The sequence below is a fragment of the Podarcis cretensis genome, assembly GCF_951804945.1.
Source record: "Podarcis cretensis genome assembly, chromosome: 4".
Taxonomy (NCBI): domain Eukaryota; kingdom Metazoa; phylum Chordata; class Lepidosauria; order Squamata; family Lacertidae; genus Podarcis; species Podarcis cretensis.
In genome coordinates this window covers 14274611-14298731 of record NC_137173.1, presented here as the reverse complement: position 1 = coordinate 14298731, position 24121 = coordinate 14274611, and the positions used below count along the sequence as shown (strand labels likewise).

At 40.7% G+C, this 24121-nt stretch overlaps 1 protein-coding gene and 1 long non-coding RNA gene across 3 annotated transcripts in view; one reads left to right on the top strand and one right to left on the bottom strand.

The window, feature by feature from the left end:
• LOC307215208 overlaps window positions 1–24121 on the top strand; it is a 446900-nt gene that overhangs the window by 314507 nt on the left and 108272 nt on the right. The gene's annotated exons all lie outside the window — the stretch shown is intronic.
• The window catches only part of TMEM135 (transmembrane protein 135), a 174773-nt gene that overhangs the window by 100313 nt on the left and 50339 nt on the right, over window positions 1–24121 (bottom strand). For both annotated transcript variants that reach the window (XR_013838253.1, XM_079973923.1), the window contains exon 5: window positions 6602–6667. Coding sequence is in view for 1 of the 2 variants with exons in the window: in XM_079973923.1 (XP_079830049.1) it covers window positions 6602–6667 (66 nt within the window). In the remaining variant the exon portion in view is untranslated. The remainder of the gene's footprint in view (window positions 1–6601; window positions 6668–24121) is intronic.

The following is a 24121-nucleotide window of genomic DNA, read 5'->3' as shown; positions in this document are numbered from 1 at the left end:
TAAGATGATTGCATTGACACCTACAGTGAGACAGAGAACCATTATATAATAATAATATAATAATTTATTACTTATACGCCGCCCATCTGGCTGGGTTTCCCCAGCCACTCTGGGTGGATTCCAACAGAATATTCACAAGAAACACAGGTGTCCTGGCATGGGTAAGGCAATTAATACATGTATTTTGATTTTCTAAAAAACAAACACACATTGTCTCAATTTAGCACACAAGTAGTGGCATTAATTAAGACAAAGGGTATTTTACCATTCTATAGATGTGATGTACCTGGTTTACCAATGCCAGGATAGCTACAGTTTCTATTATTGATCCTTGTACATTATTCCCAACCCCACGACTAGTAATATCTCAGCAATTATCCTCCCTACCATAAAAGGTTAAAGCTGTGGATGTCTGCAATGTTTGCATCTCATGACCATGCAACTTCCACAGTACAAGTTTCTCCTTTATAGGCTTGCCGACTTGGATTTCATTTCATGCATCTGACTTGAGTGGGCTTGAGAGCACGGAAGCTTATGCCGTAATAAACTGGTTAGACTTGAAAAGGGCCAGTTTGTCTTTAAACCCATCCTCCTCATGCACACTTCAAAATGAACTGGCATGATTAGAAATAGGGAATTAGGAAACTGGTGATTCTGATTAAATTGTGATGGTTAAGGTCTTGTCTCCAATTGCAATGTTTTAAATAGAATTTCAGCTATGAACTGGTTTCATTCTTTGCTCTCTTCCATAAACACACATACAGTGGTACCTCTACTTATGTTCACCTCCGGTTACGAATCCTTCGGGATACGTACGAAGCAAACCCGGAAGAATTTTTCCGGTTTTCGCCATGCACACATGCGCAGAAGCGCTCTACCCTCCTGTGTGCATGTGCAGAAGCGGTCCCTCTGGTTGTGGAAACCTTGGGATTTGACCAGAGCTCCAGAATGGATCACATCCGCAACCAGAGGTACCACTGTATGACCCTTCCTTCACTCCTTTCACAAGCACACCACTAGAGCCATTCTCCTCCCTCTCCCCATACACATAAATGCACCACTCCTTTTGCAGTCACATACCCAAATTTTCAAGAAGATCAAACCTATCCATTCTTAAAGAAATCAGCCCTGAGTGCTCACTGGAAACACAGATCATGAAGCTGAGGCTCCAATACTTTGGCCACCTCATGAGAAGAGAAGACTCCCTGGAAAAGACCCTGATGTTGGGAAAGATGGAGGGCACAAAGAGAAGGGGACGACAGAGGATGAGATGGTTGGATAGTGTTCTCGAAGCTGCCAGCATAAGTTTGACCAAGCTGCAGGAGGCAGTGAAAGACAGGAGTGCCTGGCGTGCTCTGGTCCATGGGGTCATGAAGAGTCGGAAACGACTAAACGACTAAACGACTGAACAACAACAAACCCTAATTTTCATGCTTATGTGCACACTATTATTATTTCCACCCCTTCATTTGCCACTCAGCTGTCATATTCATACTTCTCTCATGACATTTGCTAACATATCTGTAGTCCCAATGTAGTAATTTGCCCTGGCACTTTTAAATTTAGTGAATCATCCCCATCCCTCCTCCAGAGTAGTGGAGCTAGGGGCTATGCAGCATCCTGTGAACCCACCCAACCATGGTATTAGGCAGCATCCTAAATCTATGACCTCTCCCTACTTTAATGCTAAAGGTCTCTCTTGGGGCCCCTTCAAGTAGAATTAATAGATCCTGACTTGGACAGGAGTTCAGACAAATTAGGAACTTCTGAAGTTGCTGACACAGACCCTTTAAATTCTCATTATTTTTGATGAGCAGAACTTGCTGGGCACGGCAACTTAATTCATGGAAGCCAAATGTGACACGATTGCGGAGCTTATTCCAAATATGTCTCTGCGGAACAGCATGTTCCATCACAAAAGGCCTTTTCCTGCAACTTCCCAAATCTTGCTGAGTGTTTCTTTCTTGTCCAATCAGCTGCTTCAACCAGTGGAAGTAGATCACCTGCTTGACCACGCAGATGCTATCAGTTCCAGAATAGTCTATACATATAAGACCTTGTATCGCTTGTTACATTCTGGGGAGAAAGCTCAGAACAGGCCAAGTCCAATACATCGCTGCCCTCACCACAAAGTAGCAACTGGAACAGACTGCGCCTGCATTTATTTGGATATGATTCCCTTCCTGAAGACCAGATCTGTCCCCAGAAAGAAGTTCAAATAAACACACCACAGCCCAATTCACTTATTTCTGCTGGGAGGGAAGAGGCTTGCGAGACCTAGAGACTCACACAAGGTGAAATGTTCTCCATCTGTAATTATGAAAAGCTGGGAAATAGATGAGCTAATCCTATCAGAGACCATTTTACAGCCCTCCCCCCCCCCCAACTCCACACCATCAAGTACCTGCTCTAGGGACTTGGCAGAAGCTCATTCACAACACTTGCCAGGCAGCTGCCGAGATATTGCTTCAACCCTGGCCACATCCCAGTTGTTTGGCTGCCCAAGAAACATGATCTGCGCAGAAATCTCAAAGCTATTTGTGTGTTCATTAGAATATAGATGGGCAGTAAGAGAGCCTTGAAATTCAGCTTTCAGTAGGAACCTGGATGCGAGCCAGATCCGTCTCAATCTATTGCTGAAAACAGGAGCATTTTGAGATGCATTTTTCACCCCTGCAGGCTAGCAGAGAAAGGTGTGTAAGACGGTCGTAGAAATCAAGTTGGCAGCTTGCCCTAAGAGAAAAGAGAGATGCTGGAAAGAATCTAAAGGCTGGCTTCACAATGTTTAGGGAAAACACACTGCTCCTTAGCTCAGCAACCATATATCATTTGCCATCCGCAGCCTGACTGTACTCATCTGCTGGCATATGGATATTATCTTATACCTCCTGCTTCCCAGTGCCCTTTTGCAGCCAATAAATGGGAAATTTGCTGACATAGTCCTTACTGTTAAACCCCTGAGACAAAAACACCATTATTATTATTATTATTATTATTATTATTATTATTATTATACTACCCTTCATCTGAGAATCACAGGGCGGTTTACAATATAAAAACACAAAAATACATACCCTCATAACAAACAATTATACTCCACACACACAGTATTTATGGCAAATATGTTCACATTCTGGCAAGTTTAATTTGAGAATTACAGCACAAAATTGCCCAGGATGTCTTAAAAAAAAACAACCAACAATCTCAAGACCTTGTGTAAAAACCTGTGGAAATCAGGGGAGCAAAGGGTTGGATTCGTAAATAAGACGAGTGTTGCTTAGCAGCAGGCAAACAGTGTAATTTCCTCCAAGAACTTCCCTGAGAATCATACCATTTTGGGAAACATGGGAGAGGATCACAGTTGCCTTTGTCCAGCAAATCTTTATTCCCAAAGTGCTATTTTCAGAATTATATCCAGCTTTTCTGTATCTGATATAATATGGCAGGAGGCAGGTGACACTATGAAATAAGCCTCCTTAATGACAAGTATCTCAGTTAATTTATTTGGGGCCTCAGAGGCGTCAAGAGGCAGGAACTTAAAAGACAGATGTCTTGCATCTTTCATGGTCCCTTGGTGATGGTCCTCAAAACACAAATGACAACTATTGTTAAAGGCAGAAAAAGAGGGTATAGAGAAAGACAGGCATGGCTAGAAATAAAATCGCAGCTCAATGCTCTTTAAATTCCCAGTGCTCTAAAGTTATGTTCAGGACTGACAAAACCTTTACAAAATAGTCAGACATCAACATAATGGCTAAGAGCGAGAGGAGAAATGGGTGACCTCTGAACCACTAAACATTCTCCAAAAAGCGAGTCTTGATAGAAATACTTCAGCAACAAGGAGAGAAATGTGCTCAATCCTGAAGGCAATTATATTCTTGAATTTCATTACCTCCCCTGATACTATTAGACTTCTTGGAGATCAGTCAACTTCATGACCATAACCAGTCCTGAGGTAATTTTTCACAACCCTGTGGCTGTTGTTGAACAGGAAAACCAGTCCAAGAATTATCTGTCTCACTTGGATGAATGACACTTGGCAGCAACGGATTCCAAATCTCATGCCAAAACCTTGTCAATAATTCTGTAACCCATACGTAAACAGCAAATAACACAGCTTTCAGCACAAAAACCTGGTTTCTTATGTGGAAAGGTTGACAAAAGTAAACTATATTCATAGCCAGAGAGGCTATGGAGATGACTCTCCTGGCATGCAGAAAAGCTGTAAGCAGGAAATAAGGGGGAAGATTTCCCTCAAATATTCAGCATCATAAACTGCAAATCCATCTGGACCTGGAAACAGGCCAACAATGAAGAGTCCTTAGTGACTTCTCTTGTTTGAATAGTGGTGGGTTTTTTTATGTAAAAAAAGCTGTTTGCTTCAGTGCGATGTGAGGGTCTGTTATTAATTCAGAACTAGTCTTGCTTTTCTCTGCCTATCCCCAGCACCAGCCGCGCTTACCACATTGACAGAAATTATCTTAAATATGTTTTTAAATAATGCATTGTTTTAATATGTGATGTGTACTGGTTAAAACCACCAAGCATCTGACCACAGGCTTTTCTGTCTATACTCATCCAATCTGTATCATTTCCTCGGCTTCCCAACAATTTTGCTTTTGGGGATTTCACCACCAGATTAGCACTTCTGAGCTGAGCAAGTATACTTGGAACGTCCAAGTATTAATCTCTCCAATTCTGGCTTTAACTGCATTTTCAGTAAGAGCACACAAACACTTAGCATCTGCATTTTTCTTTTTACTTTTTATTTCTAAAATGTTTATGCCACTTAACAGAATTATAAAAACTCTACACAGTTTATATTAACAGATCAAATCTGTTAAAATATCCTAAAAATGAATTTAAAATAAAATGCAACTATACATTGTAAATAAAACAAATTAATTACCTTCATAGCCACAAATCTGAAGGTTTGGTCCTTTTATAAAACTCGGTTATATATGCTTTCCACTTTCAAAATACAGGATAAGCCTCGCAAGTACAGCATCAAGCTCTTTCTAGAAAGATACACAGGCTGAACAAACCTATGAAGATATTCTTGCAATCCTTTAGTTGCAAGTTTGAATTATTAACCTGGAGATCAAAGCATCACCCTTTAGACAACTGTTCATTCAGCTAAAGGCAATCACGAGCCCTTTATATGCTTGTGTGACTATGTTCATATTGGTATTCCTTAGAAAGGCCAAAATATATGGCATTTCATGGTGTACTCTTCCCCATTAATTCATAGACTATATCTTGTGAACTCTGTTCCATCTAAAATACATACACACTTCAATAAGCAGCAAGCCAACTCACACATATATTCCAGCTTTGTAATGTGTCAACTGACAAAGAGTTTTTGAAGAACTCCCTGGACAACAGACTGCAGGATGGTTTACCTGTTCCATTGGTAAAGCCTTTTTTACTGTAGGTGCAAATTCTGGTTACAGTGAGTCATCTTTGATTGGTGATTATATCCCCTGCTGTGGTTGGAGCTTGGTGGGCATTGCCTTTGAATTGTTATATGGTAGCCTGGTGGGCATGTGAATTTGTACTCAGGGAAAACTGAGTTGAACCCTTCTTTTCAAAGTCCCAATTTCTGCTCTCGCTTACACAGTCTGTAGAACCCTGCTAGTTGCTGTATTTTGATTGATGTTCTAGTGCTCAAAGATCAATAAAACTGATGAAGTGCAGGATACAAATTGAACAAATAAATAAATACAATATAAAGGAACAAATCTTGCTGAAACTGAACATAACACATTTTCATCAAAATTGCTCATAACCTCTCCATTACTCTGAATTACATTCTCTTAGGTCCATTGCAGATGGAATACTAGTCAAGAGACCAGGAGCACCTCCCTTCTCCCACTTGAATTCCCCTACCTTTTCACTATGAGAGGGTTCGCCATGATTACTATGGCGCAGCTACAACTTTGTATTATGGTCACCATGAAGCAGGGATGACCAAAACCTGCTAACAGCTTCAAATTGCAGTTACAATTTTCAAGAAAAAGTTCTGCCTTCTTAATTGTGCGTAAAAGCTTTTACTTTACGTCTTTGGTAACAATCACCACTAAGTTCAACAATGAAACAGGGTCATGCCACAAATATTGCCCGTTGTACAAGTGGGATCTGGGAGGGAGGTGAAGTTGCAGTTGGAGGGTCCCTATTCACTGTTCCAAGAATCCACATCTTATTTCAATATACTCCATTTCCTCTCCCCTTTTCCCATCTCCTGCATCACTCTCAACGTTCAACATCCTATGGCAACTGAGCATGCTCAGTCCTCACCGGACAGTGCGGGGAGTGTGCCTCATTAGGTTTCTTTTCTTCTAAAGATTTATTGTAGTTCTCCTTAGCCTGTCACCTACCCGCCTTCCTGTGTATGATGGAGGGGTCCTGCTCTTTTGACAACATAAGAATTGCATCTCCCCCGCCCCGAACAGAAAATAATGATGATCTACATACAGAATTATCAATTTCTAAATCACCATCATCATCATCATCATCATCTTTCAACAACTTTTTTGCCCAAGATGGCACCAAGTTCAGTTCTAAGACTATAAACAGCAGGAGAAAACAAACATAGTCTTACCTCTCCGTGTCTTAAAGGAGTAATTATTCCTCTTGACACCCCCATGCGAAATAGTGTTTCGGTGGCCTGCGTACCAAAAAGGAAAGTTATTTCAAAAAACAGTCAAATCTGGAATCCTTTTTTCAAATATCCACAAAAATAAAACCATACTTAGATGGCAATCCTACACACACTAGCTTATATGGTAAGTTCCACTGAAGTCAATGGGACTTCCAAGTCAACACAGAGAGGACTGCAGTTATTAAATAATTTCTGTACACTGTATTCTTTCCAGGTGAAAGTGCTAAATGAAGGAAATTTTTACACAAAGAAGTTGACACTTTGTGTGCTGATGGGAAAAAACAAACATGAACATACACATCCACACCCAATAAACAGCATTTAAAAATGTTACTTTATTACAGAAAAGTAATAACAGATATATCTGATGAAATGAAGAGATCTGTCTTCTGTGTAGCTCTGCGCAACAGCTTTTAGAGAAAGCTAATTATAAAGAAAACATAAGCCTTTTCAACAATGGTCACCCACAAAATAATGCAGGCACTGAATAATCCTCTTTTCTGACCACCAGTAGCATCGTGAAGTGATTAAAAAGATAAAACAAAGAAAGAGAAAAATAGTTGAACAAATTGCTTGCCGTTTTTATCAGTGTTTCTGACTGAATGAACTAAATGGTTGGCGTTAGAAAGACTCATCCCATTACAAGAGGAATGCCCTTTCATTCATTGTAAGGCGAGGAACATGACACAGATAGCTTTTTAAACGCACAACATACATGGTGAATTGCTTTCCTAAAATCGCATAGTGAGGTGAGCATGAATGCATAATACTTTTAACTGTCCCTTGCAGTTTCCACTGGTTTATAAGCATTTTATTTCCTCATACTTTTAACTTTTTGTTTCCAATGAATGCCCCCGCCTACTCGCAAACTTTTATTTATTAGCTCATTTACACCCACATAAGTCCATACCAGCTCCAATACCTACTTCTGTTTCTCCCTCTTGAAGATTAAAGGGGTGAGAACCTCATGCAACCTTTTGTGTTCTTCAGAATTGATTCCTTTCATCCATTCTTTCCACCAACATTTTAAGGATGTTTCACCCAAACAGAACATTCTGTCAAGACTGCTAAGCTCCCTTTGTTTCCATTGAAAACCAGTGGTGTGTGTGTCAGGCCTGGTCGCTGTCCTCTTCAGATCACCACACAAACACTTCTTGTTCTTTTATAAAACTTTTTATTGCGTATTAACAAAACAATCTTATAAACGGTTCTTAAATATTATTCCTCAGAGTCACTTCTTTCAGATACCTTCTGAGCTCTGCTTCTCCATGACCAGCCACTCTCAAAATGTCGAACGCGCCCTTCCCTTTGTTTTCCCACTCTTTTTTTCTAACCTCCTGGCTAGAGCTGGCCTGTATCTCCCCTCCTCTGAATCTGAGCTAGAACTTATCCCTTGCTTTTCCTGGGAACAGCCGGTCCCTCCCTGTTGTTCCTCTTGCTCTCTTCTATTAGATTCACTGCTCTCCTTCCCCCCCTTGGGGAATGCTTTCTCCCTCTGAGAAACTGAAAACTTCTAACTCTTCCCTGACAGTGTGTGACTTTCCTTCTTCTCCCACTGGCAAGAGATCTCTTTTAATATGCTTGTACTCACACAGCTAAAATAAATTGTCAAAGCTCCTAAAAGAAAAAGAGAGGTGTTCACATCATTTGTGAATCTAGGGCCACAGATTCCTTGAGTGCAGCTAAAAAGATTAGAACTAGGCTTCCTACTTAAACTGGAGGGAAAGGCCTAACATGCACAAAAGCTTCAAGAACAGGGGCAGCAGCAGCAGCTATTTAAGGGGTTATGTAATTAGCCAATACAAAGAGCAAGACTGGGAAGTATAAGAAGATGTCGTGTTAACATAAAAACCCTGTGGCCGCAGCAAAAATGTTAAATGAGTTAATAAAGTCCACCCTTATAAAATTCACTTTATGAAAAATTATTTTAATTTTTAAAAATATTAAAAACCTCATAACATAAAGAGGTAAATTGAAAAATTTGAATTTGGGGTGGAATTTGGGTTGAATTACCTGAATTAACACGGAAATTTAAATGCTTTGGAAATTTCATACACAACCTCAACATGCTCTGCTCAAAGTGTCTTTCAGATTTTAATAGTGCACTACTGCTGCACAGAATTAGAGCTGCAATGCACTTAAGCTCTGCTGCCATGAAAGAATCCAACAGTTTTAATATTCTACATCAGAATTTTGACTTGACCACCATACTTCCATGTTCGATAACCTCCAGATTGTATTTTTGCAATATGCTGTACATGGGGATGCCCTTGGAAGATAACTCAGAAACTTCCACTGGTCAAAAATGTAGCAGTCAGATAGCTGGCTGGGCATCTAGATCACATGTTAAAGTGAATGTATTTGCCATATAACACGTGTTTTAAAATAGCTGCATTATTTGCCAGTTCACTTCTGGGCCCAGTCCAAAGTGATCATGTGCTTGAATAGAATCTCATGAAAAAGCGCCCTGAACTCTGAAAAAAACTACCATACTAGGTGAGCGTATGCTGTTAGTAAGCACTCCAAAAATCCAGCTTTTGCCATGGTAGCCTGCACCTGAGAAGGGAAGCTTTGGTTTTGGCCTAGAGAAGCAAGGGAAGATCCTCCATTACTGTAACTGAGGCGGGTTTGCGTGTTCAAGCAAAGTTGAGTTATGCCGCCTCTCATCTTAAATGCACTGATTGCTTTCTCCTTCACTGTAAATCTCTGCCATCCCCCTGTAAAGGAAACTAAAGCATCAGACTCCTTGAAGTGTTATGCCAAGATATGATCACCTAAAATGTCACTCCTTTGGATTCTCCTATCCTCCTTCCAACCAAGTTTGTTTCAATAGCTCAAGGCTTTTGCCACAAGAGCCAAAAAGACATGTTGGTCCCTTTTCCCCTGGGAAAGCAGAATAAGGATGGATTTTTAAAAGACCTTTCTCAGACATTGAGAACAAATACTTCCTGGCTGGCAGCATTTAACACCTGATCATTGCCAGCAAGACAGTATTTAAGAGGCTTTGTCTTTTCTCCTTACCAACGAAGGTATAAAAGAGCTATCAGCTCCCTGCACAGGGCCTTTCTTATGTACTTTCCCCCACCCCACCCTCCTTCTCCTTCCATTATCTTTCTCTTTCTGTTGCTAAAGAGGTACAGTACCTCAAACTACAACACATCTACTAGCAGAACAAGGGCATGTATTAAATCTGCCTTCTCTCTTCCCTCTAAAGCTTCTATCTCTGCCCCCACCCTGTCTTTCCATTTTCAGCTTGCTTTATTTCCCTCATTATGCTCTTTTCTTCTTCCTGGGTTGTCTCCCCACAAAATCCCACTCTACTTTGCTCATTACACACAGGGCAAAAGCAGAGCTTTAATACTCTGCCATTGAACCCAAAGTCTCCCACTTGCATTCTTTTTAGTTACAGATAGGTAGCCGTGTTGGTCTGCCATAGTCAAAACAAAATAAAAAAATTCCTTCTAGTAGCACCTTAAAGACCAACTAAGTTAGTTCTTGGTATGAGCTTTCGTGTGCATGCACACTTCTTCAGATACAACTGAAGTGTATCCGAAGAACTGGTGTATCTGAAGAAGTGTGCATATACAACTGGTGTATCTGAAGAAGTGTGCATGCACACGAAAGCTCATACCAAGAACTAACTTAGTTGGTCTTTAAGGTGCTACTAGAAGGAATTTTTTTATTTTGTATTCTTTTTAGTGTTACCTAAAAAAGTGCTCAGAGCTCAACCTGCCTTCTTCCTCTAACCACTCTTCCTTACAACTCCATCATTTTCCCTATTCCTCACTCAGCAAACATTCTCCCCACTTCTCCTGTTTGGTTTTATTGCATCCTAGTTTTTCAATATGTTTTAGAATATAATCTGACTGTTTTATTCATTTTATACTTCTTAACCCCTATACTTCTTAACTTCTTCTTAACCCTTGGGGTACCAAATTATAGGTTGCATCCAGGTTTCAATGTCAAACGATCCAAACGGGGTGGGAGACAAATCAGAGTTGCATGTGAGAACTGCTGTCTTGCATGTAAACTGCACACTTCACAATGGTGAGCCTCTTCTTCTCAAAGACTCTCTTTCTACTCTAATCTGGCAACAACCATTACAACAGGCTGTAGGAGAGGGAGAGATGGGAAGCAGGGCCCATACCGTCAAGTCTGCTGAAAAACCAGCTACATTGGGTTCCTCCAGTCCCTGAAATGTTTACATAACAACTGGTTGTTTTAAGTATTACAGTCATACCTAATGTTATGTTTACTTCATGTTATATTCTTTCAGGTTACGTCCCGCGGCGACCCGGAAGTACCAGAAAGTGTTACTTCAAGGTTTCGCCGCTCGCGAATGCGCACAAGCACTAAATCGCACTTCGCGCATAACCACCAAATCATGCCATGCACCTGCGCAGATACGGCGCTTCAGGTTGCGCTCTTTTCATGTTGTGACGGGCCTCCGGAATGGATCCTGTTCACAACCAGAGGTACCACTGTATTTGAAAACTGGGGCCTGAGTTTGCTCCCCCCCCCCTTCTCTCTCTCCCATCCCTTTTTTTCTTTTATGTCACATATTTTAGACTGTAAACCAACAGGCAGGGATGGCCTTGCTTTAAGTGGTTTTATGCAAGCAGCTCTTCAAACCTTTTTGGCTGAATAGCAAGTTAAAAATACTTCAAATATCCTATTTACTGGAATCTAATGCTCACCTCTTTTTTTGGCCAAATTACATTACAAAAATTAAGGTGTACATTAGATTTGATGGCACATTTACATTTGCCAGCAAATACTTTTTTTGGTTTCAAGGTTCTGAAAACTGAGGGGCGCATTAGACTCAAGTAAATACGGTAAATAAAGGCATGGCATCTCAAGCTGTTATCTCGGCCAGGAAAAAAGAGCAAGAAGCCAAAGGGGTTCACAATTAGAACTTAAATAAATCCCTTCCCAGCCTCCTGACCAAGGTCATTAGGAAGGAGAAAACGTTAGCTCCATATTAAGACACACACCAACAGCTAATGAAGAGCCGTTTTAGCAGAAGCTCCCAATAAATGTATGTTCTGCCACTAATCCGGTGCCAGTCTGGGCAAGTGTGAACCCCTCCTCCTGGATGACTATGGATTTGCAAGCCAGGAGGGGATGCAATCCCAGTTGGCTGATTACCCTCCTGTTGAAAAAGGAAAGACTAGTTCTTCACATTTCAAGTACTGCCTGTCATATACCCTTTCATGTACATAGTAGCATTCCTATGGCAATTAAAGTAACTGCTTGATTATCAAATATAACAGCAAATCCACTTTGTAAAGATCAATAAAATGAGATGAATTATATTAAAAGTCCTTTCTCTGCAAAATTGAAGTGGCCTGCTGTATCAACAGACTCCTAGGTAACCTGCACCCACAAGTAGTAGATCAACACTGGATAATCCAGAGCTTTCCAAACTGTGTGTCAGCTGCAGTGTGTAGGTATGTTGCAGGAACGCTCCCCATGCTCTTCAAGGGGCTGGAAGGCGGTTAGTTTATCCTACAGTTTGCTAGTAAAACTGAACTGCCATGTCACGAAATGATGCATGTCTAAAAAGTGTGTCACCAACATGAAAAGTTTAGAAAGCTCTGGGATAATCCATCCGCCCTTCAGATAAGTAGGGGCAAATGTACAGAAATACATTTAGGCAATGAAATGCTGTGTCAGAGGAGAAACATCAGGCTCCATCACTGCAGACCTTTAAAGGGGTCCTGAAAACTTGCTTGTTTTCTTTCGAGTTCTGTTAAACAGCATTGTAATCAGGATGCTGATTTAATAAAGTTTAGTTATAGTTATTTATCAGATCTTGGTGTTTTCGGTGGTCTAGATGCTGATTCTTATCAGTTCTTTGTTTTTAGGGTTTTTTCTAAGCTTACTGAATAAGAGGAACAACAACCAGTAACAACAGATGTGGACAAATACAATTTATAGAGTTTCTCCAGATTTAGAATTGTGAAATAGCTTCCACATGGAAGCTCACGGAAACTTTGGGAAACGCCAGCCCACCCCTTCCCAAGCACTGAAAAGGCATTGTGGTATCTAATCAATGGCCAACTCAATGGGGGACTGACTGGGAACGTACCCAAATAGTGTATGAAGGATATGATAAATGAAACTACACTTGGCACATAATGGGGCACACAAACACTTTAAAATTGCTATATATAGCCAAGATGACTCCACAGCCAGAAGCCGATTCTGGTTAAGAATGCTAGAGGAATTTGATCTTTGCAAATTCCACTATGAACTATCTGATCCCACAACTCCCAAAGAAATACAAGAAAGTTACAAATTCAGAAGAAAATGTGCTTAAAATCCATAGCTAAATTCAATTTTTGTACTAGTTTCTGTCATGAGTCCCAAGTGTCCTTGGGGGGCTGGTCTTTTCAGGACAAGGGATGGGGGGAGTTTAAGGAGATGCCCAATGGCAGCCCTGGTAAAGCCACATTACAACCCCAGGGGTCATCCGAGCTGCGAGGGGGTGGGGAGTTTGATCCCAGAGAGGAACTCAGTGGGTTGTCACCTTGCTGGGGCTTGTCCTGCCTCCCCCACTCCTATTTTGGTACCCCTTCCAAGCCGCCAGAGCCTCTGTCCTCACCAGCCTCTGCTGATAAGCCTCCACACCCCCACGGAAGGCATCCAATGCTTTTTCTGATTCTGAGTTGGCACTGTCATCTCTTCTATCACCTAGATAGGACATGGAGACACCAGAGCTGGCACAAACAGACAGCTCAGGCCCAGACACCAAGGCGAAGTTCCTGTTTGCTGATGCAAACCCAAATTGAATCCTGCTTGGCACACTGAAAAGCCGTGCTCACCCCTCTCCTTTATAACAAGAGCCCAAGGAGCATGTCAACTGTTGGATCAATGTCTTAGCTTGAAGACATCTGAAGGCAGTCCTGTTTAGGGAAGCTTTTAATGTTTGATGCACTACTGTATTTTAATATTTTGTTGAAAGCCGCCCAGAGTGGCTGGGGAAGCCCAGCCAGATGGTTGGGGTTTAAATAATAAATTATTATTATTATTATTATTATTATTATTATTATGGCCATGCCCTGTACCTGTTGTGCTAATGATCCTTGCTTTGCCTTTCTACCATATAATAGTAACTTCTTATTCTTATTATTACTATTATTATTATACCCCACCCATCTGGCTGGGTTTCTCCAACCACTCTGGGCGGCTTCAGCATATCTAAAGATAAAACATCAAGCATTAAAAACCTCCAGATACAGGGCTGCCTTCAGATGTCTTCTAAAAGTTGCGTAATTCTTTATCCCCTTGACATCTGAAGGGAGGGTGTTCCAAAGAGCAGGGACCACTACCAAGAAGGCCCTCTGCCTGGTTCCCTGTAACTTCTCACGGTGAGGTGGACCTCAGTGTCCAGGCTGAACAGTGGGGGTGAAGACATTCCTTCAGGAATACTGGGCCAAGGCCACTTAGGGCTTTAAAGGTCAGCACCAACACTTTGAATTGTGCTTGGAAAGGTACTGGGAGCCAATGTAGGTCTTTCAGGACCATACTGATCTGAGCAATAAAGTCTACAGTAGAAAATGATATCCGAGTCAAAGTCTGTCATCCAGCAGAAGCCAAGACAATTTCTTTGTAAAAAAATTTTTTTGCAAAAATGGAAATGGAAAAGATTTATGAGTGAACACAAAAAAGTGACTCTGGGCAAAAACACACTGATTAGCCCATCCCTAGCAAAGTGGAGTGAAGCACCTACGAATTAACTTTATTAATAACTAGCCCCACTCCATGATACTATTATTTAAGATATTAAATGGGAAGAGTGAACTACAAAGCAAACATGCTTCATATGAGGATATTTGGAGTACATTGGCTATACAGACACTCTTGTAACTAACTAACACACACACACACACACACACACACTCTCTCTCTCTCTCTCTCTCTATATATATATATATATCAGAGAAAGTGTGCATTCCGTAAAACAATATAAATTGGCCCTCATAATACTCACATTGAAGCTGCTAAATGGGAGCATTTTCCAAAACAATATGCATTTTATAGGAGGCAATTTCCTTCAAAATGACAAACAATGCGAGCGCATTTGACTCAAAGCCTATCTTTCACAACTGAATAGCACATTGTTTTTTAAGAGACTAAATGTCTAACAGCACAAAAAAATTGTTTCTGAGGGATGAATGCCTGTACTCTAGGGAACAGCACTGATATGGTGGCCAACCAACTGCAATGCTAAGCAGCAGGCAAGTATGTTGTAGGAACCCAATATTTTTTACATGTTCTCAAGGCAGAAGAATCCATGTATCGTGCACCAGAATCCTGTATAGACTAAAAATCAAACTTAGACAATGGCTGTGTTTGCACATCCAGGAAACCATATTTAATCGTTTACCATGAAGAAGCAGGTGGTTCCCATGCAGAGGCGTAGCTGGGGAGGGGGGAGGCGCACTGGGCGCCACACGGCGGGGCAGGGTACTTCCTACCTGAGCCATGTTTCTCTCCTGGGAGTGGCTCAGTGTGCCTGCAAGCTCTGCGCTGCCCAAAACGGCAGCGTGGGGCTTGTGTCCACCAGCCGCCTCTCCCTCAGCCGCCCTACAGCTGAAGGGGAAGCAGCAGCGAACTCTGTGGAGGCTCTGTGCAGCATGCCCTGTCCCAACTTGCCCCGCCCCATGGGCAACTCGCCCCGCCTCCGGGCGCAGGGCACGTACACCACCCTGGGCAGCTGAGTGGCTAGCTACACTACTGTTCCCATGTCTTCCTTCATTATCACAAGTGGGAACAACAAACCACAACCCCTGACACACGTGTTATGAACTAACCAAGGTTCATAGTTTGCTTTACTCCAAGTAAGCCAAGCAAACCACAACCTATTATCTATCTATTTATTGAATTCATATCCCACTCTTCATCAGCCATGTGATACTAGGGCATGCCACAACTGTCAGGGAACTGCCATCAGCTCAGAGGCGAGAGGTGGAAGGGCAGTTGTGTTACAGGGAGCCTCCGAAGATCTTGCGAAGCAGTTCTTCCTCTGGCGAGGAGGCAAGCCACACCCCAGTGGGGAAGGGGTGCAGGGATCAGAAGATGCTAGGGAGAGCCTCAACACTGAGCCTGAGCAAAGCAGAGGGGAGGGGAGGGGAGTCCCCCTTTGCCAGCGCCTGTTCTGCGCAGTAGTCCGGCGCAGAGAGGGGAGGAGAAGGTTGGGGGTCACACGGCTGTTATGCTGGGGAAGGTATAAGGACTGCCCACTCCCAAATTCTGCTAGCAACTGAGCAGACATGGACTTGCGAGGCTCTGCACTGTAAATGGTTTGTACAGTGGTACCTCGGGTTAAGTACTTAGTTCGTTCCGGAGGTCCGTTCTTAACCTGAAACTGTTTTTAACCTGAAGCACCACTTTAGCTAATGGGGCCTCCCACTGCCACTGCACTGCTGGAGCACGATTTCTGTTCTCATCCTAAAGAACTATTTCTGGGTTAGCAGAGTCTGTAACCTGAAGCGTATGTAACCTGAGGTACCACTGTATAGATAATAAAGCCTGGAAAAGACAGGTTGGAGTCTTGCCTGTTTGCTCCCGAACAACAACAGCACCTGACAACAACAATAAAAAATGTAACAATAAAAACCAAGGTGAAGCCAATGTTTGTTCTCCACCTCCCAATCATAGTTTGTTGGGTGTGAAACAAGACACAATTCCTGGTTTGAATGTAAGGTTAAACCAGTGGACGTGGTTTCTTGCTCCAGCTTGCACTATTTTATTTTATTAGATTTATATACCGCCCTTCATCATAAGATCTCAGGGCGGTTCACATTATAAAATACAGGATAAAAACATGCAAATAAATAAAATGAAACAGCAAAACAACAACCTTCCCTTCCCACAGACACATTTAAAAGGCTGTAGAATATTAATCAGCCAAAAGCCTGGTGGAAGAGGAATATTTCCAAGTGAAATCAACAGGACGTAAAAGCACTAAATTTATGCCCAAAGAAATACAGCAATATATTTTAGCCCTATAATATGTAGGAAACAGTTGTATATTTTGCTCCAGTTCTATGTCACATCCTTTTTCCAGAGTGTTTACTCAAAGAGTAGGGGTCTCCCTCACCCAACATTCCAAGAGATTGGAAACATGGGTCACACATAGGAGTAGTACCAGATTTAAAGTGCCCCTCCTTCTGTTTCAAATCCTGGATAGTGGCCAGACCACCCAACAAATAACTCTTAACTCTACTCATCCCAACACAAAATACCGTTGAATTTAAAACAAATGATCTTGTAGCACCTTAAAGGCAAACATGTTTATTGTAGCATAAGTTTTCATGGGCCACAGCCCGATTCATGCAAGGAGTTAATAATTAAATTCAATTAAAATGTGTGCTTCTCCCCCTAGAAATGCATATTACTTCATCACAGACCAGATACAATGTGACAGCAGGCTGCAGTATTATATTTCCTCATAACATTTCAATAGCATGCCAATTATTTTGCAAGATAGCATGCCAATTATTTTGCTCATATCAGTTTTCTATCATGCACAGCATGGATTCAACCAAGAACTTGCAAACTCATGAAAACCTCTAGTTCCAGTATTCATAGCTATCAAAAAAGGTTTTAACAGCACATCTTTCACAGAGATATAATATGTGATTATTGTTAAGAATTCAGCCCCCAAAGAACAGCTGAAGCATTTCCATGAGAGTTAAGTCAGCCATGCTACTTGAAACTTGGTAACTTGCCTGAATCCAGCAGAAACTGCCACAGATAAGCAGCCCATCAGGCCAGCCCAAACAAGTGAGATGCAGGTCTGCACCAGGAGGCAAACATCAGGAGCATCTTTCTGCATTGTATTGCACTATATTCCATACATAAATAAGCTATGGGAGCCAAAACTGCCAACCCAAAAAATTATGCAATTTAAACCCAACCTTTTCCCAGATTTAACTTTCTGAAACCAACTCACAAATTTTCCTTAAACATGGATATAAGAAAATTGCCTCAAAGTTATGAACAAAGATAAAGAAGATTAACAACAATTACCAGTCTTTGAGTTGGAACTACTATCAAGAAGAGACGGACAGCTTTTCTCACCATGTGGTTGAAATGCAAGGTGTAAAAAAAAAAAGAGCTTTTTAAAAATTATTTGTTACATTTATATAACATCCTTTTCTTCCAAGGAGCTCGAGGTGGTGTACATGGTTATCCTATTTGTTTCATCCTTACAACAACCTTGTGAGGCAGGTTAGGCTAAGAGATGGTGACTGGCCCAAGGTCACCTAGCCAAATAGGGATTTCAACCCTGCTTTCCCAGCTCATAGTCCAACACTCTAACCAAATTCACCTTCCATTATTTTTACTAAACTATGTGAAAACAAGGGACGCGGGTGGCGCTGTGGGTTAAACCACAGAGCCTAGGGCTTGCTGATCAGAAGGTTGATGGTTCGAATCCCTGCGACGGGGTGAGCTCCCGTTGCTCCGTCCCAGCTCCTGCCCACCTAGCAGTTCGAAAGCACGTCAAAGTGCAAGTAGATAAATAGGTACTGCTCCAGCGGGAAGGTAAATGGCGTTTCCGTGCGCTGCTCTGGTTCGCCAGAAGCGGCTTAGTCATGCTGGCCACATGACCCAGAAGCTATATGCCGGCTCCCTCAGCCAATAAAGCGAGATGAGCGTCGCAACCCCAGAGTCGGTCACGACTGGACCTAATGGTCAGGGGTCCCTTTACCCTTTACTATGTGAAAACAAAGTTAGATCTGAAGAAGGAAAACAGGTTTCTACATGGTTGCTGGAGCCAGAATTTAGGGTTTTGAGGTTATGGTCTGACAATTTATCTGAGGTATCAAGAAGGAAGATGGAAGATGGAAGATGAATGACAATTTGCTTCGGGATCAAGAGATTATTAAGAAGGCCCAAAAAGTTTTGAAAGATTATTTTGAGATAAATTTGAACACTACGGTGGAAAAAAGAATTATCTGGGACGCAAGTAAGGCTGTGATGAGGGGGTTCTTGATACAACAGAATGTGGTAAAGAAAAGGGCACAAAATGAGAAAAAATATAGAATTTTGGAGAAAATTAAAGAATGTGAGAAAAAATTAAGGACAAAACCGAAGTCACAGCCGATTCTGAGAGAAATTAAACTCTACCAAGCGCAATATTCCAAATTGATAAACCAGGAAGTAGAGTGGAAAGTTAAACTAATGAAACAGAGAACATTTGAATCGGCGAATAAATGTGGGAAACTGCTAGCATGGCAGTTGAAGAAGAGACAAAAAATGAACATAGTTACAAATTTAGAGATTGAAGGAAGAAACATACAGAACCCTTTGGACATTAGAAAGTGTTTCCAGAGATACTTCAAACAATTGTACACTCAAGGGCCGCAAGATGAGGCTGAGATAGAACAATTTTTGACAAAGAATGGACTACCAAAACTGTCACAAGACAACAGATCAATCCTGAATTGCAAAATAACACGACAAGAGATTGAACAAGCCATTCAGAATATGCAAGTGGGCAAATCTCCAGGGCCTGATGGGCTTACCTCCAAGTACTATAAGACATTGAAAGACTATTTAATACAACCGCTGATGGAGGTAGGCAATGAAATTTTGGAAGGGAAGAAGGCGCCGGAATCGTGGAAAGAGGCTTTCATCACATTGATACCTAAGTCAGAAACTGAAAAGACACAACTTAAGAACTACCGTCCCATTTCCCTTCTAAATGTGGATTATAAAATTTTTGCAGACATTTTAGCAAGCAGATTTAAAAAAGTCCTAAATGAAGTAATTCACAAAGATCAGGCAGGCTTTCTCCCAGCAGACATTTGTTTGCTAATACAAGGAACATCATTGACATTTTGGAACTTCTGCAAACAAGTATTAATACAAAAGCTGTGTTAATTTTCATAGATGCGGAGAACGCCTTTGACAATATTTCTTGGAAATTCATGAAGAAAAATTTGGAAGGGATGGGAGTGGGACGGGGATTTGAAAATGGGATAGATGCAATCTACTCAGAACAGAAGGCTAAACTGATAGTTAACAATGTGGTGACAGAAGAATTTAAAATTGAAAAAGGAACACGTCAAGGCTGTCCTATCTCCCCTTTGTTATTTATTTCTGTCCTGGAGGTGCTCTTGAATATGATTAGAGGAGACCGGTTGGTTGAAGGAATATGGGTCGGAGAGAAACAGTACAAACTTAAAGCTTTTGCAGATGACCTGGTCTTGACATTACAGGAGCCAGAATCTAGTACGAAAAGAGTATTACAATTAATTCAAGAATTTGGCCGGGTGGCGGGATTTAAATTAAATAAGCAAAAAACTAAGGTATTAGAAAAAAATTTGACAGTTATAGAGTCAGAAAGGTTTCAGAAAGAGACAGAGTTAAATGTGGTTAAAAAAGTAAAATACCTAGGGGTAAATATAACAGCAAAAAATCTGAGTCTATTTAAGGACAATTATGAGAAATGTTGGTCAGAAATTAAGAGAGACCTAGAAAGTTGGACAAAATTGAAATTTTCCTTGTTAGGCCGCATCGCTGCTATAAAGATGAATGTATTGCCAAAAAGATAAATGTATTGCCAAAAATGCTGTTCTTGTTCCAAACTTTGCAAATTGTGGACAAAACAGAGTGCTTTCGGAAGTGGCAGAGAGATATTTCCAAATTTGTCTGGCAGGGCAAAAAGCCCAGAATTAAGTTTAAGATATTAACTGATGCGAAAGAAAAAGGGGGCTTTGCTCTGCCAGACTTAAGGTTGTACTATGAAGCCGCAGCTTTCTGCTGGCTAAAAGATTGGCTGCTTCTTGAAGACACGGATGTATTAGATTTAGAAGGTTTTAATAACGCTTTTGGTTGGCATGCATATTTATGGTATGACAAGGTTAAGATTAACAAGACTTTCAAGAACCATATTGTCAGAAAAGCAGTGTTTAATGTCTGGACAAAATACAAAGATTTATTGGAAAACAAAACTCCAAGGTGGCTTTCACCATTGGAAGCTAAGGCCCAGAAAAGACTCAATATGGAGGCCAAATGGCCGAAGTATTGGGAAATATTAGAAAAAGATGGAGATAATTGGAAATTGCAGAGTCAGGAGAAAATGAAAGATAAAGTGCGAGATTGGCTACACTACGCTCAGATTAAAAAAGTTTTTAAACTTGACAAAAAGTTAGGATTCCAGGTGGAAAAATCGAAGTTAGAAACGGAATTGTTAGAGCCTAAGACTAAGGTACTTTCAAAAATGTATAACTTGCCGTTGAAGTGGAATACACAAGATGAAACGGTTAAATCGGCTATGATAAAGTGGGCACAAGACATTGGATATAATATTATGTTTGAGGACTGGGAGAGGTTGTGGACTACTGGGCTGAAGTTTACTGCATGTACTGTTTTGAAAGAAAATGTTATGAAAATGATCTATAGATGGTATATGACCCCAGTCAAACTCGCAAAAATATACCACTTGTTTGATAACAAATGTTGGAAATGTAAAGAAAATGAAGGAACATTTTTTCACCTCTGGTGGACTTGCCCTAGAGTGAAGGCTTTCTGGGAAATGATATATAATGAGTTGAAAAAGGTATTTAAGTATACTTTCCCTAAGAAACCAGAGGCCTTCCTTTTGGGTACTGTCGGCCAGAACGTGTTAAAGAAGGACCGAACATTTTTTATGTACGCAACAACAGCAGCAAGGATACTTGTTGCGAGGCATTGGAAAACTCAAGATCTACCCACACTGGAAGAATGGCAGATGCAACTGATAGACTATATGGAACTGGCTGAGATGACTGGCAGAATCCGAGACCTAGGAGAAGAGACGGCGGAAGAAGATTGGAAGAAATTCAAGATTTATCTACAAAAATATTGTAAATTGTATGAATGTTAAGAAGGATGCGAGAGTATAAATAACTGGGCACCATTAAGCTAGATGAAGTGAAATATGAAGATAAGCTAAATTTAAGAAAGGATAAAAAATTTGGAAGTTCTAGGTTATATTTTAAATCTTTCATGATTTGAACAAAGGATAGTTAAAAATCAGAGATATAATTTTGGAAAACTAGATAACAAGAATAGAAATAAGGGGATAAATTTGCTGGAAAAATTTTTATAACAGGAACGCAGGAGCGGGAGATGTGAGGGAGTCCAAAGAAGTGAAGAGAACTATGTTAAGAGATGTTATATTGTATTGTTTATTGGCACTGTAATTTTAAACAAAATTGTTAATAAAAATTATTTTTTTTAAAAAAAGAAGGAAGACAGAGTCAAGGTAACTTTTTGTTACAGAAAAATGTATGCTGTGACAATAATAAAGTGGAAATGGGGGGGGGGGGATTCTGAATAGAGGAATTCCTGATCCAGCTAGAGTAATACTGATTTTATATAAGCATTCTTCTGTATTTTTTAAAATAAAATGGCAGGGTAAAAATGAATAAATAATATACAGGAGCTGGAAAATGTGAACCAAGGAGCTATGTCCTATGCATACAGTAACTTTGCAGTAAAGGTAAAGGACTCCTGACAGTTAAGTCCCGTTGCGAACGACTCTGGGGTTGCAGCGGTTGTCCAAAGACAGTTTTTCTGGGTCATGTGGCCAGCATGACTAAGCCACTTCTGGCGAAACCAGAGCAGCGCACAGAAACGCCATTTACCTTCCCGCCGGAGTGGTACCTATTTATCTACTTGCACTTTTTGGGGTGCTTTCGAACTGCTAGGTTGGCAGGAGCAAGGACTGAGCAACGGGAGCTCACCCCATTGTGGGGATTTGAACCGCCGACCTTCTGATCAGCAAGCCCAAGAGGCTCAGTGGTTTAGACCACAGCGCCACCCGCGTCCCAGCTTTGCAGTAGAGCACAGCATGTACTCATTCACAAATTCTGGTGCTCCATCATAGCTTGAGAGTTAAAACTAGTGATCAATATACCAGACAACAGGATTCCCAAGCAGAGGAAGTTTATAGAACGTCTCCAAGATGTTACAGGTCAAAAAGGGCTTCAGATGTACGGCTGACTTTGTCGTTTCAACATGAGGAACAAGCTAAGTTTCTGAAGTGACTTGTCAGCACCAGGGGCTAACACTCATGAATAATAGCTCCTAAGCCACAACCTGCCTTAGAGGGATGAATATCTTGCTGTGCAAAGTGTTAAGACAGGGCACATGCTGGTTTGCTTGCATTAACATAATGCAACAGAAACGTTTCTTGCTCACAAAGCTACACTGAGAAATATTAGATTTACGAACAAGATGAGGGCGACTTGGAATACAGATTTGTACAGATCCTGTTGAGAAAATGTAAAGTGGGCAGATGTGGGACAACAAACTTGCTATAAGGTTCAAAAGATTTATGTTTTATATATTTCACAATCATAAGAGTTTCAATTTGTAAAAATTACGCTACCTTTTACATTCCCCCAAAGGCCAAAACAGGTTTATGTGTGCAATATTTATAAAAGGAAGACGTCACCATCCCTATACTAGTTGTTTTTCATGTATATTGATTGAGTCCAATGATTTATACATATTTTAGGAAAGTGGAAAAAGCATTGTGTCCTGGCTGCCAGTGATTTATCACAAGCCCTTGGTAAACAATAAATATTACCAATTGCATCTAATTTGGGTGACAAAGCTTTTTTGTTCCAATACACATATGTCATGCAATCCCTCTGAACTAATCAGAAACAGAACAAGACTTAACCTATTTCACATTTCTTGACGTTACCCCTGCCTCCTGTCTAGACAGATGGCTAATTAGAACGGAATCATTTCTTACGGAGGATACACGTAATATGATACAGAACTAGTTGGTGCAATATTTACTTTTGGAGTATAGTCAAAGTGAACCAAAGACCTATAATTAATTGGATAGGAACAGTTAAAAGTTCAGGCATATACTATAAAGGTGATATTTTCATTTTAAAAATTGAACATTTTCCCTAGAAAGTGCATTGGTTATGTAAAGGAAGGCAAGGAATAACGGACTTTGAAGACTGAGTTCTTTATTTTCTTACATAAGTTATATCCTCTACCTTCGACATAAATTTTGCTGCCAAGCAGTAAAAAACAAAAGCATCATTTAATAACAACTAATATAAAGCATACAAACTAAATCAGTAAATTAAAACAACAATTGAAAGCAGAAACAACCCATTCAAATAAACAGTAAAATTAAACGGCTCTATTTTTTTTATTTTAAAAAAACCACTTAATTTAACAGTTTTTTAAAGGCTGGGAAAACAGATATTTTTGTCTAATGTCTACATAATAGTAATGAGGCCCCAAGACAGGCTTCTTTAAGAAGGGGAATACAAAAGCAAGGAGCCACAACAGAAAAGGCCAGCCACAACACTTCACACAGAAGGAGAACTCAGAGAAAGTTGACTGATATGGAAGGCGGCCCAAAAGCACCTGTATGTTGTCAGGATTGAGTTTCAATTTATTGACTCTCATCCAGTCTGACATTGCTCC